At 34.3% G+C, this 18,384-nt stretch overlaps 2 protein-coding genes across 3 annotated transcripts in view; one reads left to right on the top strand and one right to left on the bottom strand.

Annotated features, from left to right (window-relative positions):
- Positions 1–70: 70 nt before the first annotated feature.
- Positions 71–6,319, bottom strand: LOC135135501 (nuclear pore complex protein Nup205-like). Its single transcript, XM_064064567.1, has 5 exons — positions 6,101–6,319; positions 5,889–6,046; positions 416–5,834; positions 243–367; positions 71–190 (listed from the first exon to the last, which is right to left on the bottom strand). Exons 1-5 carry the CDS (start codon positions 6,108–6,110, stop codon positions 107–109), a joined length of 5,796 nt encoding a protein of 1,931 aa, XP_063920637.1. The 5' UTR covers positions 6,111–6,319; the 3' UTR covers positions 71–106.
- Positions 6,320–6,477: 158 nt separating this feature from the next.
- The window catches only part of LOC135135502 (motile sperm domain-containing protein 2-like), a 28,193-nt gene continuing 16,286 nt past the window's right edge, over positions 6,478–18,384 (top strand). Inside the window, exons 1-6 of one of the 2 annotated variants that reach the window (XM_064064569.1) lie at positions 6,478–6,641; positions 6,694–6,862; positions 6,914–7,057; positions 7,106–7,280; positions 7,333–7,496; positions 16,960–17,168. In XM_064064569.1, coding sequence (XP_063920639.1) covers positions 6,793–6,862; positions 6,914–7,057; positions 7,106–7,280; positions 7,333–7,496; positions 16,960–17,168 — 762 coding nt within the window. In that variant the 5' untranslated portion in view covers positions 6,478–6,641; positions 6,694–6,792. Of the gene's footprint in view, positions 6,646–6,693; positions 6,863–6,913; positions 7,058–7,105; positions 7,281–7,332; positions 7,497–16,959; positions 17,169–18,384 lie in introns of both variants that reach the window. The other variant, XM_064064568.1, reaches the window with a different exon arrangement.

The raw sequence follows: 18,384 nt of genomic DNA, 5'->3' as shown, positions 1-18,384 counted from the left end.
ATTAATTTCAAAAAAGATTCGTGTTAAATAAATCTGATTTTGCGACCCATCATGGTTGAAATAATGCTCATTTTATAACAAATGTTTATATTAAAAATATTACAAATTACTTAACTGGCACAAATTGTATCAAACGAATTATTTTTTTCAACATGGTTTCAACAAATCCTTTATCCAAATCAGTTTGGTCCTGCAACAAACATGATTAGTACGATTTCTCTACAATTTGGTTGCAGTACTACCTGGATACTTTCCAGTAATTGTTTAGTAAAACTATCATTAAATATTGACACAAGTCCATGCTTAAGGTTGCTTATGTCATCAGTAGACACCTTCCATGTGGCCTCGGTTGCAGAAGCCAAAGTACCTAAAACACTACTTTAGGAAAAACAAAACGAAACTGCAAACGACTTACTTGGTGACATTGGAGACTTTATTGACAACGACCCAAAATTCTTGACTTTAGGGATTGCCTTCAACATATAGTAGTCCAAATGTACCCATATTAAATAAATCGCATTCTGAATAATATAAGAACAATACTGCATTTCCCTAGTCTTCTTCTCCAACCGATTGGAAAGCAACTCGTACACATATTCCCTTTTCGTGTTCACATCTTGAAGATTGTACGACTCGTCAATGTATTCATCAATATCTGCACTTTCCATCAGTGGGATTTCTCTCAACTTCCGTGTAAGTAACTCATAGTTGAATTTCTCTTGGTGGTGGTAATTTACAATGGTGATTAACTGTTGTACCACGACCCCCAAAGAAGGTGCTTGATCGTTAAAATTCGACCCATTCCTTAAATCGATAGTATGAAGAGTCGGATCTTTCAATGTTGGCTGGAATAACACCCCAATTCCTCCATGTTCTACGTCATTATTAGCGACCACATTTCGTGCATAACACAGAAGATTGGACATGATTTGCATAGCGTACAACAAACGTTCAGAAGTCTGGAACGTGTGGTGATGCTCCAATGGTTTATTCACAAGTTCTCTCACCACTTCATCAGTCAAAATAAACTTTGGAAGTAGTGCCAAAGTCAGTTTCTGTATCCTGAAGAGGTGAGCTCGTTGGTCGTGGACGATTTCGGGGTTTTCCAAAATGTTAACTAAGTTATTGTTGGCAGTTCTTGCAATGACTGAAGTTAGTAACGACAGTTCTTTGAGGAAAATACGCGACAATGACGGCGTTCCAGATCGCAAAATTGACTCCACCACGTCCAGATGACTCAGAATGAAGTACATGATTTGGACAACCGCAGACTGATTGTCTGTACCCAGGGTTGTTAAAATGGCGTTACAGATATCTAAGGCTGGTAGCCACATTTGGAGATAAAGTTCCTCAGGCGGTGGTATAAAACTTTCCAGAAAGTCATCGGGGTGCCACGATCTGGAAATTTCTGGATGGTAACTAAAAACGTTCATGTTGCTAAAACACGAGAAGAGTTTTTGTTCCAGGAGAAGCTCCGCTCCGACTCTTGTTCCAGCTAAACGTCCCAGGAAGAGAAGTTTCGACATGTAGACATACAGGGGTTTGATTGAAGTCTGCCCGGGTTCTAGCAATCGTTCTAGATCGGCGTTACTGTCCAAGATCGACTGGACTATAAACTTCAAGTAGCCTCGTCCAGACATATACACAATCCAGTTCACGTTTCCAGACAGCGTGATCAACACGCTGAAACTTGAAAGAGCCAACATTCTAGAAACATCGTATCCTCCAATACAATCTTGACACATCACCTCCACCAGTCGCTCACCGAACTTGGCTAAACTATCAGTGGTCATTTTCAAATTCTGCAAATGATTCTCTAAACTAACTTTCGAATTATCGAGTCGGCTAACATAGGTACTGCTAGATACAGCTACATTGTCTGGTGGCTTTTCCAGGCTTGCCAACTCCAATAAGGTAACCAAAGCCGCATACAAATTAATTTTTAGTTTCTCGTCTGTAACGTTCGACACCATGATCCATTCAATCAAATTCTCTAAAATCTCTTTCAGAGATCCTAAATGCATTTGCAACATGCTCGTCACTACTTCGTTTTCAGACGAAATATTCTGCTGTTTCTTTTCATAGAGGTGACATTTTCGCAAATTTTCAAGTATTAGTAAAACCGCTCCTGATAACAATTGGCCGACTTCCGGTAACAACTCAATCTTGGTCACCCGTTTGAGCAAATTCAAAACAAAGCAAACACTAACCATTTGAGATTCTTTAGCTGAGAGAATCTCGTTGGGGATGAATAACATGATAACTTCAACTACCTGCCTCCAAGCATCAACAAACTGAACCACAGAGGCATATTTTTCTTTATTCTTGTTCAATTCCAGGGCATATTTCAAGACTTTGGGTATTTCTTGAGTGATGGCTTGTATCTGCCCCATCACTGCCGTGCCTTGCAGCAGTTTAACTTCGTCGTACAACCTCTGGTGCAGTTTTTTCAAGTCAATCAGTTTATTCCCACCCTCTTGGATGCAGTGATCCAGAAGCGCGTTAAGAACCTTTCCATCAAAAAACTGCCACTCGGGTGTTTGCACAGTATCGGCTTTAAACTCAAAGTGCGGAATTAACTTAATGAGAAAGTTATTACTAATCCGTTCTAAAGACATGTAGCTGCTTTCCCTCACATCTTTGTAGGTGGCACTAAACGGATCCTGATTGGTGTTATTTTCAAGCTGAGGCAAACTGACCAAAAAGTGTGTCAAATGCTTCAAGTAACTAACTTGCTTGCTCTGGCCACAAATCTTCAACTCAACGGCCAATGTTTTCATCAACCAAGCGATCTGATTGAGAACGTGCAAACCTTCGCCGACTCTTTTGTGACAGAGCAGCAAATGCTGAGTGAAAAATTTTTTGTTCAGACGCAGGAATCTCAATACCGGTCCGTACGTCTTGCTATTACTAGCCAACAAGAAAATGACTTCGTAAGCTGCTTCCAGGAGCGGCGTTGTTGACCCTTCTTTGATGACTTCCGCTTCCATTAGGGAAATGATTGAGTGGAGGCACGATCTCGGAAAATCTAAAACGCCAGAATACTGGAACTCGGTTTTCGAAATGTCCTTCTTTATGTCGAATCCTAGAAGGAAGTGGCTGAAGTTTGGTGGTGTATATGGAAGGCAATGCTTGAGCAACTTGAGGACTTCGAGTTTGGTTTTTATTGTCAATTGGGCCTCATCATCGTCGATTTCGTTGTCCAGACTGAGAACAAAGCCGTGTCTGATTTCGTCTTTCGCATCTGACGACAGGAATATGTTGATGAACTGATTATGGAGAATTGGGGTACTCGTCACGTGGTTTAGTATTTTAACAACCACGTAGGTATGTTTTGAGAGAAATGGTTGATAACTGATGTACTTGGCAATGTTGACGCAGTGATCTGGTTTTCCACTACGTCGGTTGATGGTGAGGAGAAGTTTCGTGATATTAGTCAAAAGAATAGAAGCAGAAGAAGCCGTTAAAACGGTAACAAATTTCGACTGCAAGGCCAAGACGCAGTGGATTATATTCAGACAGCGCAAAGTACACTCTTCCAACAAATGCTGACTAGGAAAAGCAACATACGTGTCAAACAATCTATTCCCTTCATCAATAATATCCAAAATGACACTCAAAAGTTCAGATTTATTGTTCATTTGAATCATCAGATGGTACCCGGGTGGTGAATTAAACTCCGTTGGGACATTCTTTTTAGGAAAATCAGTAAGCTGAGGGTCATATTGTGTCAAAAACTTCTCAAACAATTTTAGACATAGATCTGCTACTTCCCACTTCTCAGACGCGTTTCTATAGGATCTCGTATGAAACTTGAGAAAGACGGAATTGACGATGAACGATAAGTAGGGATCGAAACCTGGAGGTCTAGGACCTGCCCCTAGAGTCCTAGGAATCCCAAAGTCCGTCAACACATCTAAAAGTTTGAGTAGGGCTTTCGTTAACGGGTATTCTTCAAGTCTCGATTCAACTTCGTCTAGTTCAGTTTGTATCCCCCTAGGAGTATAACTAGACGTTGTAGGCACTGTTACCAAGATCTGCGAAGTTTCCAAATTATCCCACATTTGCGCTGCGTTCTCTGCAGACTTTGACAGTGAAGCCAAAGTAAGCAACAAGTCTGACTTAAGAGGAATAGGAACCGAGCATCCGACCAAACCAAGAAGAATACTTAAAGGCGCCCAACCCGGATGTTCACATAGTGCCAACCTTGAAAACTCATCGTGATCGGCGATTGTTCGTATTAGTAATAGTACAGCGTGTAGACCTTCCAATTCTTGAGGTGACACTCCTTTCAGATATGTATTTCTATAAACTGTGTCAGTCACAGGTGGCAATTCTTGCCGCAAATTGTTATAATATTGTGCGAACGACGAAAAAAAATGATCCCATGAAAGAGTGGACGTTAGTTGTGGTCCTACTTGTTTCAACATATTAAAACAGTGTCTGGCTGCTTGCGGACAAGTAGATAAACTACTCAACATCGTTAAATATGGTACAAATAAAGTTGGCGGTAACATATCTCCGGCTAAACGGACAAATTTAAATAATGACACAGCCCGTGACGTCGATCGTTGCGAGCTATATTGACCAGAATTAAGCTCAACTGGACTCCAATAACTCAACACGTACTCAGTATTCAAAGTATCTTTTGAGTAGAACTTCGCCACTGCCAACATCAAGTATTCAAAGTACCGTGGAAGATTGGGGGGTGCGTCTAGCCCTTCTCTTGTATAAATCTGCACAGTCCGAGCGATTTCGTCAGCTTTGATTCTCAGTTCTTTCACTTTTGGATACATATAGACAATAAAATCAGTCAATAGATGGTGCATTCGCTTAAACACAAACGCTTCCTTGTACAAAATATCATTTTCTAGAATAATATTGTGCATAAACTCAAACACATTATTTTCGATTGCGGCATCAATAAAAATTTCTTCTCTGTTAATCGCGTCTTGGAATTGTTGATTTTGGGGAATTAAACGTAACGACGCGATGCAAACGGCAAGTCCGAAAGTAGCTACAGCTTGTAGACCTTCACTCTTCCACTTTGGTTTGAGAGGTGCCAATTCAACAATCATCGTATTAATATATTCAGAATCAGACAAAATGGGTAAACTTTGAACTGCTTCTTCTCCATCTTCTCTAGAATGCAGAACGCTGAGATCTAGCGCTGATAATAGCGCCATTAAGAGATACAAGTTAACATTATCAATCTTTCCAGACGCTTCTTCTTCGATTTCCGCTTGCCGTAAATAGTTTATGAGCGCCACACTTGCTGCTTTGGGTAAACCTGACTGAGCAGCCCACGTGAAAACGATATCCGCGAGAATCATTCTAATATCTTGGAATAAGTCAATAACCTGCCGCCTGTGCCTTGGTCCCCCCAACGCGAGGTTCTCTTGAAGTTTTTCTATTTCTTTAGTTAAGTCTAAGGTGCGCAGTAGTTCGAAAATTCGATTAAATAGGCCGCCTTCCATTAACTGATCAGTGTAACTAGTGATAAATTTTTCAAGATCAGGCTTTATATTGAGACTCCATTGAACCCCAGTGCGCGCTTGGATTAAGTAGCGTAAACTTGAAACTAGAGACTTACGGCCATCATAATACAGCAGAACTGCTACTAATCCACGGGGCAAACCAGGGTAATACGACATTTGGATTTGAGCCGTGCAGAGGAGATCAAGGGCTACGAATTCATTCATGTCATACATGTCTGACAAAATGACTGCTTCTTGGTATAGTTCTTTGGAAAGTATTTGATGACCGAGGCCTTTAATCACAATGCCGTCCACCATCCCCTTCTTGAGTTCTTCACGACTTTTGGCATTTTTTGGCTGAAAGAACAATCACTGTAAAATTTTTGATTTCAATGTTTTGGTAAGTTTTACCTGATTTTGCAGAAGGGAGAAGAAGTTTTGTTTGTGTTTCCGCAAAGTGTTCTCAAATTCGATACTGTAGACCTCGTCGGAGCCGTCGCTTAAGCTTCGCCAGATGATCTTGCGAAGACCTTTGTAGGAACTCCACAAATCCTCCGATTTATTTATTGCTACAACAAAAGTTTATTAACGAACTGTACGTCGGTCACAACGAGAAAACATACCTTCAGTCATCGTCGCTAGCTTTTATAAACAAATCGCTTTATAAACATAAAAGTTTTAGGTTATTCCGGGACGGTTTTTAAGCCGCGCCAGAACATGTACAACCGTTACGCACCCGTTACGTCAAATCTGGGGATTTTAACGTTGTGTTAAAAGTTACCAACGAAATGTGGGTGTTGTACAAGGAGTGATCAAAACATAACTTCATGAAGGGGTATTTTCAAGAAAGGAAAGCAGCAGGTGTTTTTATTGTCATGCTGTCATCAAATACAGAGCATGCGATTTTCTAACGAAACTGTTTTTTAATTCGGGTGTTTTATTTCATGACTTCGTTTGAAAAATTTAGTGACATCTTTGTATGAAAAGGTCAATTACCACTCCCATTGTTCTAATTGGCTGATTGAGAACAACTGCACATGACATTTCTCTATTATTGGTTTATTTGGTTTATCAACACAGAAGTGTCACCACTTGTCATCATATATCACTTTTATTTTGTTGGTTGATAGTACTCTCCTTTAGTTAAGTTCAAGGAGCTGTAATGTAGGTAAGTCCCGAAAAGTATACCATATTTGTGAATAACTTTCGTGTTTAGTTTTGTGATACATCATCCCAGTGCAATTAAATATTTAATAGTACATGACGAGTAGCACCTCAAATGAAATTTGGTGTTTTTTGTTACAAATAAATTGATATGGATTCCCAACAAATTAACGAATTAAGAAGTAATTTTTTACAACAGCTTGCAACCAAAGGAAATGATGGTAAAATTGTGGTGAACTTAATTTATTCAGTTATTTAAAATATTCTTTTAGTCATCCACTCCAAGGACTTGGAAAGAGTGAAGAAGGATGATAGTTGGCTTCACAGATTTTTGTTACATCACGATAATAATAGTACTGAGGCACTAAATATGTTATGGGAGTGTGTTACATGGAGAAAAGACTTTCAAGCTAATGGTAATTATTCTAAACACTACCAAATTTTTGCTAACTGGAAAATTGTAGAAGTGGCTGATCAAGTAAAAATGGATATTATTGTCCAAGGTGGTTTTTTCCCCTTTGGACATGATAAAGATGGGTGCACCCTGTTTGTGTTCAAATGTAAAAAATATGTTAAAGGCACCCACAACATGGATGACTTACGAAGGTGTGTTGTATATTGGTTTGAAAGACTAGAAAGGTATTTTTATAAGTAATTTTTTTGACAAGTGTTTAATTGTTTAATTTTCAAGGCAAGGCAAAGGTAAACCAATTACTTTATTCTTTGACATGGAAGGCTGTGGTTTAGCAAACATGGACTTAGAATTTACAAAGTATTTAATAGGCCTATTTAAACAATACTACCCATATTTCCTTAATTATATTCTTATATTTGAAATGCCGTGGATATTAAATGGTAAGTAATTTTATCACATTTTTTTAATAATCATGGTTTTATCACATTAAATTCAAGAAGCTGATTAGATAAAACTCATCACTAATTGAAAGTGTTACAATAATATTTGCGGCTATCACTTAAATGATGAAAATAAAACTTGATTTTTGATATTCATAAGGAAAGAATTGTTTTGCATGTTAAACATTCAGTTGTAGTTTTTTCCAACTTTTTTACTCTTAATTACCTGCATAAATAGCTTTTGTGAATATTCTATTTCAATTATGAACTGATAAGAAATGTTAAAGGTCAAGTGGTTATAAAATCGACTACTAGAGTGATTTTTATAGCACACAATCACATTAAAAAATTATGGGTTAATTGTAACAAATTACCATAACTTTAACACCTACATAATCAGTAATGTACTTGTAAATTTATTTAGTTAAATGACTTAAAAATGTTTAATTAAAGTAACTATTATTTTTACTCTTTCAATTCAGTCATTGTCGTTTTATCAGATTTGCTGTGTTCAGATTTATGACACGTGCAATAAATATTTTTGAGGTTGTTATTCTTAATAACATCAACCATAAAGTTTTTTTTTTGTACTGAACTTCACCTTAAGTATTATAGCAAGGTGTATTAAATAGAGGGAGATATGATTTTATCACTTTAAATACGGCCAGCATCAGCTTTAAAGATGACACGTTATCTGCAAATTATGCGGTGTTATGTGGGCGAATTATGCTGCAGAATGTTGATAACATTAAATAAGAGTACGTTGAGATTAGAGCAGCCCAAATACTTATATATCTATTTTGGTTAGTCGTCGCGATTTTACACAACTTTTATCGTAGTTTTGTAATAATGATGATTAAAGAAGAAAAACTTCGTAAATCAAATACTATCGGGATTGTAGTACATCACTATAACAAGCTTCCAAGTTTATTTATTTTATTTGTTTATTTATTTAGAGCTAAAACACACAAATTTATTATACTAGAAGAAGTGGAACTACAAACAAGAGTAACAAAAATAAACGCTTGGTAGAAATTTACACAAACATAATATACTTTAAATGTTTAGTTTGATTGTTAATAATCGCATGCGAGTCTTATATTATATTTTAATGTTAACATTTTATAGAAGATTCAAGTTTTAAACGTTCACCATTTTTGAAAAATTACGGTATGTAAGTACGACGTGTAGCTATCTATTATTGTTAACTTAATTATACAAACCTGATTTTTACCAGAGTTTGTAACGCATACTTACTCATAATTGACGCAGGCTGTTTGTAATTATTTCGTTATCCTTGATGGTAGCACTATCTCATAAATGTGTAATAAAAAATGTTTTGAATAAGATATAGTTTAATTTGTCTATGGAGAAACTTATTCTTAATTATTGATATCTTCATTTAATTGATTTTATGGACTGTGTACTTACCTTAGTCCAATTCCTCCTACTACACACTTTTGATATGTAAGGAGTGATGCTACCAATGTAATCTAATTAAAATTACTAAATAAATTGCAAAGTTTTGGTGAATATTACCAACCTAACTACATCTGATATATATTTGTACAATTTAGATGGATTAAATAGATTCTATATTTTCACTCTCGTTATAAACAAATTATGACTATGTCACATGGCACGTTATTTTCAATGTCATTTATTTTATTGTAGAATAAACTTGTTTTTCGACTGCATTAATTATGAATCTGTAAGGAAAAACTCGTGTTTAATTAACTACCGAGCAGCACATTTTTTAAATGGTAAATTAACATTCACCATTTAAAAAATTTATTTTATTAATAAAAAATAACTTTTTTGCTAATAAAATTAACAACGATGAAAAGTAGTTTTGATAACATAGCAAATTTAAAAATTCTTTTAACTAATTTTTTGCCATATAATTCGCCATTAAAATTATGCAGCAGTGTTCTGAGTCACCCTGTATGACAGAAATAATAAAAAAATATATTGTATTTGCCTAAGGAAATCTATATCTTTAGAATGACAGCAAATATTTCTTTTTAAATTAGTTAGTTCGGTGTACCAACATCAACAGTAATTTGCATGACTGCCAACTAAGGCTGTATAAATAACTAAATTTATTTTGATGATTTTATAAACTATAGACGTTAAATTTCCTCAATAGATAAAAATTGTATAAAAGATTTGCTTTGTAAGGTCATTGTCACACATGTTATTTGAAAACTCGCCGCAAGCGTTTTACAAACTTAAATTCGTGGGATACTAATAGATTTATCCATAATTTGTCTATATTATGTATATGTATACGGAAGGTTGTAAACATCGTAGCGTCTATTTAGCAAATTGAAATAAATATTGTAAGATTACCTTGAGCAATAAATAATGATCAGATTTAAAAAACACCGTAACTAGTTTGCGTTACATTTTTCTGAATACAATGCACACAGGTTTAGTGGGAACATTCATTGTCAGTTATACGATATCATTTTATCACTGTGGAAGTATAATTATACAAAATATATTACTTGTGTACTACTCATTCACCTTTTTTTGATGTCACATTTCGGCAAGGTTTTTAAGTAGCGGTCCATAAAGACTCGAATATATTAAATAAGGAATGAAATCTGATAAAAACGCTATAGCTTTCCGAGCGTAACTTCGAAAATTTTCAGTTGACGCCCGAGTTAAACGATGTTTTCCAACGGCTCTTGGCCACGTCACGTGATTTTTCACACACACAGTATTTCATAAAAGAAGTGAAATTTTTTGTGTGATTAATTCACAACCAAAATTTGTTGTGAAAAATATGTATGATCTAATTAAGTTACGTGTTCAGATGATGACCTTAAATAACTTGAATGAAAATAAAGCTCAAACGTTACTGAACGAACTTCATTTCGAATTCCAACTATATATCTCGAGGTCGTTTTTTACACATTCGTTTTACCCACAAGAACAATTCTAATGCCACACATTAAGATCATAATGAGGCGGGCACCATCTTGTGAACCAAATTCGGGCATCAGTTGCTCACTTTCACTTAAAGACTTCTTCAAACACCGGTAAAAAATGTCTTTAACTTTCTACTATTTTTGTATCTGATCCTCTTCCGGTTAGATATTTTATAAAAAAATGGGTTTCCATAAGAAAAATGTCGATGACGTTTAAGGTGTTACGTTCATTTTATTGATCGCTGGTACAGGAGTCTGTGGTAACTTTATTAAATCTTGAATGAGATTGGACTGATTAATTAACTATATTGCTACTATGTACTAGTATACAATGTGTAATGAGGTAACATAGATAAAAATGTTATCAGATACAATTATTAAGGAGCAATGTGACAGATGTTCACATGATGATATTCTGAAGTTTACGATAAATACAACAAACGAAAGAGATGATTGGAAATGTACAAAGTATTAATTAAAAATAGATTGTATCTGTGTGCATTATGTACACATTTCCTCCCCCATTATAGATTACAACACTATAAAAGTGCGTTCACAGATTTGTAACACTAACATTTAATTAAATATCATTATAAATTCATACTCGAGGTGTTTGATGGTGTGAGTATTTCTGACGTAGTATAGATGAATTGCTACTTATGTAATGAATATATTGCAACATCTAATAACTGTATTAATACATTTCCTAAATTACTATTACAAGTTATGCTTAAGATTTGTTCACTTGATAATACACACAACCAATCATTAAAAATGGAATAGACAGTAACATTTTTGTTGCCTTGAATAAATTATGAAATGAGTCTATTATGAGTTTGATAATGCATGGCGTTATTTTGTTTACAGACAGATTCGATTCTGAAGTTTGTATTTATCTTTTTGGAGAGTTTAAAATTCGACAGACCCAAATATTATATTACTACAGCTAATACTATAAATAAAACTATTGCCATCAATTTGTCAAAATTGTTATCAAGTCAGTCATTAAAACTATCGGAAGTTGAGTCATTGTTTGCACAAACGATAAATTACATTATCCTGCGGCACTTACAACAAAAAAATCGTGTTAGAGTTTGAACCTATTGATATAACGTTAGATTGTGACACTTGGGTTGAAAATTAAACTTTTGTTTTTTTATCATGTTGGTTTCGTCTCGTCATAAATTTGTTTTGATTTTTCTTCGAACTTTAGCTGAGTTTTAATTTATTTGGACCAACACACGAATCATAGGTGTATGTAAATTAAGGTGGTTGAACTATTGATTATGGTAACTCCGGTTTATTTCCAAAAACAAGCTCATGGGGGATTTGAACGTACATGTTATACGAAAACATAGCAATATTTGAGCATTGATCCCAATCAGTTTGCTTATCAGAGCCGTAGTGTTTGAGGTAGTCAGCCAATGTTGCATGACTACTTTCCAAAGCACCATTTGTTCGATGATGATAAGCTTAAGTCCGCATGTGCTTAATTCGGACGGGACGTAAAAAAAAATTTGGTTGAAGGTTGAATTTCGCTCGCTCCAAAAATCCAACCAATCCCGCTTCTTGGAAAAATTTCGCGATTTTTGTTTTGTGATAATCTCTATAAACACCATTATTTAATTATAGTCGAACACGACACTACTGTATTCTTACATTTTTGAAAAAGTGCGGCAAAAAGTTCTTGATTTCATCAATAAAAAAGTGGAGATGCCCAAGGATTCAGTTCGAACCCATGTGCGAAGCTGGCGATCGACTTCCGAGAGCCGCTTGTCGAACATCGTATTATTGGATATAAAATACAAGAAGAATTAAACAATAAAAATTATAAAAACAATAAACACAAGTCAAGGTGTATAAACCACAAGTGCAGAAAGCGGGGACCTATTTTTTCGTACTATAGAGGTTACAAAATGTCGAGAAAACATGGGAGTAGCCAGTCATGGTTATAGGAAACGACAGCTAAAGCATGTTTTTATTAATTTTTACTTCCCGAGCGTAAGCTTAGCCGGTGAATGGCCTATTGTTAATATTTTATCGACGTTTCGTAACTTCTAGAGTTTGAAAAAGTGAGTCACCCGTTTCTACCATTGTCTCGTGTTTTATCGATTTTATTGGACTAAAACTAGTTACGTTTAGAAATTTTATTTAGGTGTTCTTTTGGAGTACAAAATTTGTCTGATCATCCCCACCAGCCATTTGATGACATCACCTCACTTGTTACAAAATCATTTTTAATTTTATAAAATAATATGCTTTTCTACTTGTCGTTTATTAATCTGCCCTTATTTTTTACCTTGAACATCTAGCAAAGCAAATTTTTAGTAGAATACTAACACTGATTTAATTATTAACACTTATTTATTCATCCGGTTTTAGGAGATTGATGACGTCATCACAAAAATTAATTCTATAAATATTTAGAAAAAATTGGTCAAAGATCAATTTCGACAGAGCTTTCCTCGTCTTTATTTCGACAAATCTCGCTTCTTTCAAAAATTATAAAATTTGATTTTGCGATTTTCGTTTTGTGATGACCTCTAAATAAAAACAAGTGGCCTGAGTAACATCCCCGCAGCCCCTACGCCGCGGGGGCGCAGACTCCTAGAGGGCGCGGCCCGCACAAGTGTGAACAATATGAAATATATTTAAAGCAGATAACCAATTTTGTCTCCTCAACGCGGATGAGAGGACTGCTTAATTAATTAACCAGACTCAGTTTTTGTTTTCCAAAAACACTTAAATTTGGCAAGATTGTAAGATAACGGACAAATTTTGATTAAGGAGTGAATCATGCTTGATTTCAGAGCATTTGGTTTTGCAATTTCAAAGTTAAACTGTAAAATATTGTTATACAATTTTGATTTTTTTTTAATAATTTAATTATATTATTGTTTATATTATTTAATTTTAATAAAATTGTAAAATGTAAATTTTGGAGATGATGTCATCGTATTGGTGGTAGTGATGAGTAGTCAAATTGTGGTTAGCGTTTTACCATCTACACGAGATTCGTAATACACATTAAATTTAATAACACTCGGTTCAGTAGTTTGAGAAATTGTCTATCTAATGAAAAACCGGACAGACGGCAGCTAGACAGACAGACAGACGGACGGAAACGGGGTCCATTTTTTCGTACTCTATGGATCATGAAACGTCGACAACACGTAAAAGTGGCTATTTTTATGTTTTCTCCAAAGTTATCGATCACACTCACGAAGTATTGTACTTGGAGATTTTATTTTACAATTTTATTTGCGCTGTAGGTGTATATTTTATTATTTTTATATTTTGTTTTTTTATAGTAATGAATGAATTAATGAATTTTATTTATTTACCGAAGAATGGTTAACGTAAATTTTTGAGGACTTTGTAGTACTTTGATTTTAATATATCCGCCTTTTCATTAAAAATTGGTCTAAAGGTCATTCTCAGTATCATTCCATTCATATTTTTTGGATTTGCATATACAGGGTGACTCAAAAAAATTAATGAATGGGTGAATTAATTTTATTGATTTAATCAGGAACTGCAAAACCGAATACTCTGAAATCTTGGAGATGTTTTACAGTTATCATAAGCATGGTAAATTTTTAATCAAAATGTATTTTCTCATCCCCCCTAAAAAATTAATGACGTCACCCCAAAATTTTGCTAAATATGTCCATCTAAAATGTACAAAATATGATGAGTCTGTACTTGTGATATATCATTCCATTCATATTTTTTAGATTTGCTTAACAGGTCGCTCAAAAAAATTAATGAATGAGTGAATTTATTTTATTGATTAAATCAGGAATAGTTCACTATATTTTCCCGAAAATTTGAAGATACAACACTGTTATTATTAGTATTGCATTGCACCAACCCAATTTGACAGACACAAAATTTTGTAAAGTAAAAACTCGTTTGAAGCATAGGCGTAGCACGCTTATTTATATTTATTTAAACATTACAGACGTGCATTTGTTTTATTGCGCTGACTAGGTTCCGTGAATATGGTATAGACAAGCTATAATCAACCAATTGTGAATTACACCATCAAAAATTAAAATAAAATCCAATGTTTTATGTAATAAGCGGAAGTCAAAGCAATAAAAAAGTCTGGGTGGCCATCGGTATTGTTTGCAGTTTCTCTGTTTGACTCTCACGTGTACCGGTTGTTGTCTTAAATTAAGAATGCTTATACATAAATGATTTTGAGTCGCCTCTGTTAATACACGCGGCATACGTGAGTAAACTGTTTCGTTATTTTATTGGTTATAAATCAATATCCAAGACGACCCAATTCATTTTCCCGAAAATTTAGGAATACAGTACTTTTATTTTTAGTATTAGAATACATCTATTCAAACTGATATACGTGTCCTTGCAAAAATGTTGATTATGACAACCCTTATAAAAATTAAGTAATACCAATCACGATGTAAGAAAAAGAAGTGGTTCATAAGGGAATCGAACCCGCGACCTTGCCGTTATTAAGTAGTAGGACGCTGCACCAGATGAGCTAATTACAATTTGAATTTGTCTGCTTAAACCTGGATGCCTAGGGATCATAAACCACCAGTACAGGAGTTAATTATTTTATAAAATTTAAATAGTGTTTACCATGAAACATTTTGGGGTGCGGTGGTTAGCGTTTTACCATAGTCAACGTATTCTCAAGATACAAATGAAAATTGGAATTTTCTCGAGAAGCAAAAAGTTGTAGAATCAACTTGTACGAAAATGAACTTGTTTGAAGTATTGTAGAGATACCGAATTGTGTTTCCCATTGGATGTTTACGATTATTTCCTTCAACTTATCGACTTGGAAACTGTGCGCGTTCTTCGTGAATATCGGAAATGAGGTGGATGCTGTTACCATGAATAAACTTGACAGGAAACCCATTTTCGTGCTATAAAGGTCATGAAAAGACGAGAAAACATGAAAATAGCCAGTCGCCCGATGCTTTCTTAGCTTACGCTCGGAAAGTAAAACGAATCAAATTGTAAACACGAAAAAGATTTAGTCGTGCAACGGCCTGCATGTTGAAACTTCTGTGGCGGGTGTGTTGCCGGTGAAGTAAAATAGGATGCGTTAAAGCGATTGAAATTGTTCGTGCATGTTATCTGATTTAATTATTACTGTGTCAAAACAGGATTAGTCATTTGGTTGGTGAATAACGAGAAGTTGAACTGCAACCGATTGATTTGTGACGTTGGCGAAGGAATGAGTGGTAATTTTTCGTTGGGTGGTGATAGTACGGGCTATGTCGGTGTTGCATTGTTCTGTTAATTGCGGTGTTAATTGTGAATTGGTGAATCATCTTCGGTAGTGTGAGGGCGTAACGGGTGAGCGTTTTGATCTATTGTGATGAATTAGTATGCAGTTGGTGTTTTCGATTAGATTTGTCGAATAATAAATTTAGAATATTATATTGTTTACAATCTACACAATCGTTAAAACGAATTTTACTTATTTACAATGGTTTAGTGCATTTGCAGATTCTCAATAACGGCTTGCGCTTTATTATAGTTTTATAATTGGTAATTTTACTAAGTCTTGAATAAGACTACATTGACTGATTAACTACACTACTGCCACTACTGTTATTACTACTTCGTATCGTATTATAAATAGTAAACATAAAGTACAAAGACTAAAGGGCAATCTGGTAGTTCACATAAAGTTGTTCTGATGTTCGTGATAAATGCAACAAAAAAAAAGAAAGATTGTAAATCTACGTAATATCAATTAAAAATAGATTATGTGTATGTAGTATATTGTGTACATGTCATCAATAAACAAAAATCCAAAGTGGTTTCTAGAATAGAACTCGTGTAATAAAATAAAGCCATTGTTTGAATGATTTTGTCAAATTTCAGTCTACAATTTTTTGTGCTGTCAAAGTTATGTTTGGTACATGGTAAAAAAATTAGGAGGTCTTTAACACCTAATTTCCCGTGCTTTGGAAGCACAACAAATGTATATAATTAAGGTGTATTTTTTCAATAACAGTAAACCTATCGTTACTCCCTTATCAGGGTTTTACGGATATTAGATAAACTGCTGCTGAGATTATTTATTAAATAAGTAATCCGTATATAATTTTTTGAAATAATTCGAAGCATTTCCAAAAGATAGGACTGGAAATACTGTGGTTGATTTTTGGAGGAGATAAATAATACATTTTGATTAATTACATCACTATCAATGCCTCACCAAAATTTAAACCAAGGCCATTATGTAATTTGCTAGAATAAATTATAAAATTTGGTTATACATACATACATTTAAACATGCGATTGGATTATTAATCACAGATAGAGTAACTAGTCACGTTATACATTTCAAGTGAAATTTATTTAAGATGACGTCATCGGCGTTTTGGAAGGGATGACGAATTCTGCTTAGCTTTTTCTCAATTTGACGTTTCAGTTGGATAAGAAGGTAATAGTTGTAAAAATCGCGATAAATAAATTATAGTTCATAGATATCGCATTTATTTATACATTTTCTCACAAAATTCTATTTTCAGCTGCCTTTAAGATTATAAAATCATGGTTACCAGAAAAAGCGGTCCAAAAAATTAAATTCGTAGGAAAGAAGGACATCAAAGAGTATGTCCCTCTGGATCAGGCCTTAACTTGTTGGGGAGGACAAAACGATTACACGTTCAGTTTCCTTCCTGAGCCCCAAGAAACTATGTCTGTAAATACAAGCACGCCCATTTCCACAAATAGAAAGGTAAGACACCGAATCGGAAGCTTTCGTTCAATTTAATTTGGAAATCCATATTGTTTTAGTATTGATTTTGCTCCCAATTTCTTGTGCTGTTACTGACTTTATGAGGTATTATTGTATTGATTGATAACCCTTCTCGTGTCCACCTGCATTAAGTAAATGCTTTTTTTATTACTCTGGAGTGATCAATTTATTTTCTCGGTGTGCACATGTGCTGAACTTATTTTGACCTTTGCGGTGAATAAATGCCAAGAAATGTCAATGTTGTTTATAATTAGTTCACAGGCGATGTGTACTTTTAGATAAAGTTGAGGAATTATTTATGTTTCCAATTTGTTATAAAAGATGAGTTTACCGATTTAAGTGATTGGAAAAACATGCCAAAAATAATTCGTGTGATAAAAGAAAGGTTCATATCATTAATATTGTCCACTGAGTAATAGCCTAAATTAGAATAGTACTTGGAGTGGATTCAGAACGCTCCATTGTCTCTATTTATCGTGTTAGAAAAATTACAATTATTATTTTTCTTATTATTAAAAAACCGCCAGCAGTGTAAATGCCTGTAATAACATTACAAAAATCTAAATGAGGTTTGAGGTTAGCTTTTATTGTATTTTTGACACTGGTTTTTAATTTTTAGCATTGTATTCACTTTAAACACCCTTATATTGTATATAAATGTATATATTTTTTACATTTAAAAGATGCTACCAGCAAACCATCAACTTTCAAACTTAGTCACTTGCTATTATAGTGGTAATAACAAAAAAAAATTGTCACCTATACACTTTTAATATACTTAAAAATGATATGAATCATGTTAACTATACTTTAAAATAAATTTCGTTTAATTTTATATTACTTATTCAAGCAAGCTTTGGAAAATAAATTTCCAACTGTTTTATAACATCGTCCAATACATAAAAATAAATAAAAATGTTATACCAACAAGATTTATAATACTACAAATTCATAAAAGGAGCAATATAAAAATTAATTAAAAATTCAAGTAAATTAAAAAAAATATGTTTTTCTTTTCATTGTGTTTGTAAACTAGATAATTCCATTTTCGCTGAGTTAACACAAATCTTGTGAACTTTAATCTAAAATTTTCGTAATATTGTTTGTAAATTCGAGTATGACCTCCAAACGAATAAAAACGTGAAGGTTGTCTCTATCGGATTTCCAGCTTCATTGTATGCACGTTGCTGAAATA

The sequence above is a fragment of the Zophobas morio genome, unplaced genomic scaffold, assembly GCF_036711695.1.
Source record: "Zophobas morio isolate AGI-343-1 ecotype UQ-CSIRO unplaced genomic scaffold, CSIRO_AGI_Zmor_V1 ptg000024l, whole genome shotgun sequence".
NCBI lineage: Eukaryota > Metazoa > Arthropoda > Insecta > Coleoptera > Tenebrionidae > Zophobas > Zophobas morio.
This window is presented reverse-complemented; position numbering and strand designations above follow the sequence as displayed.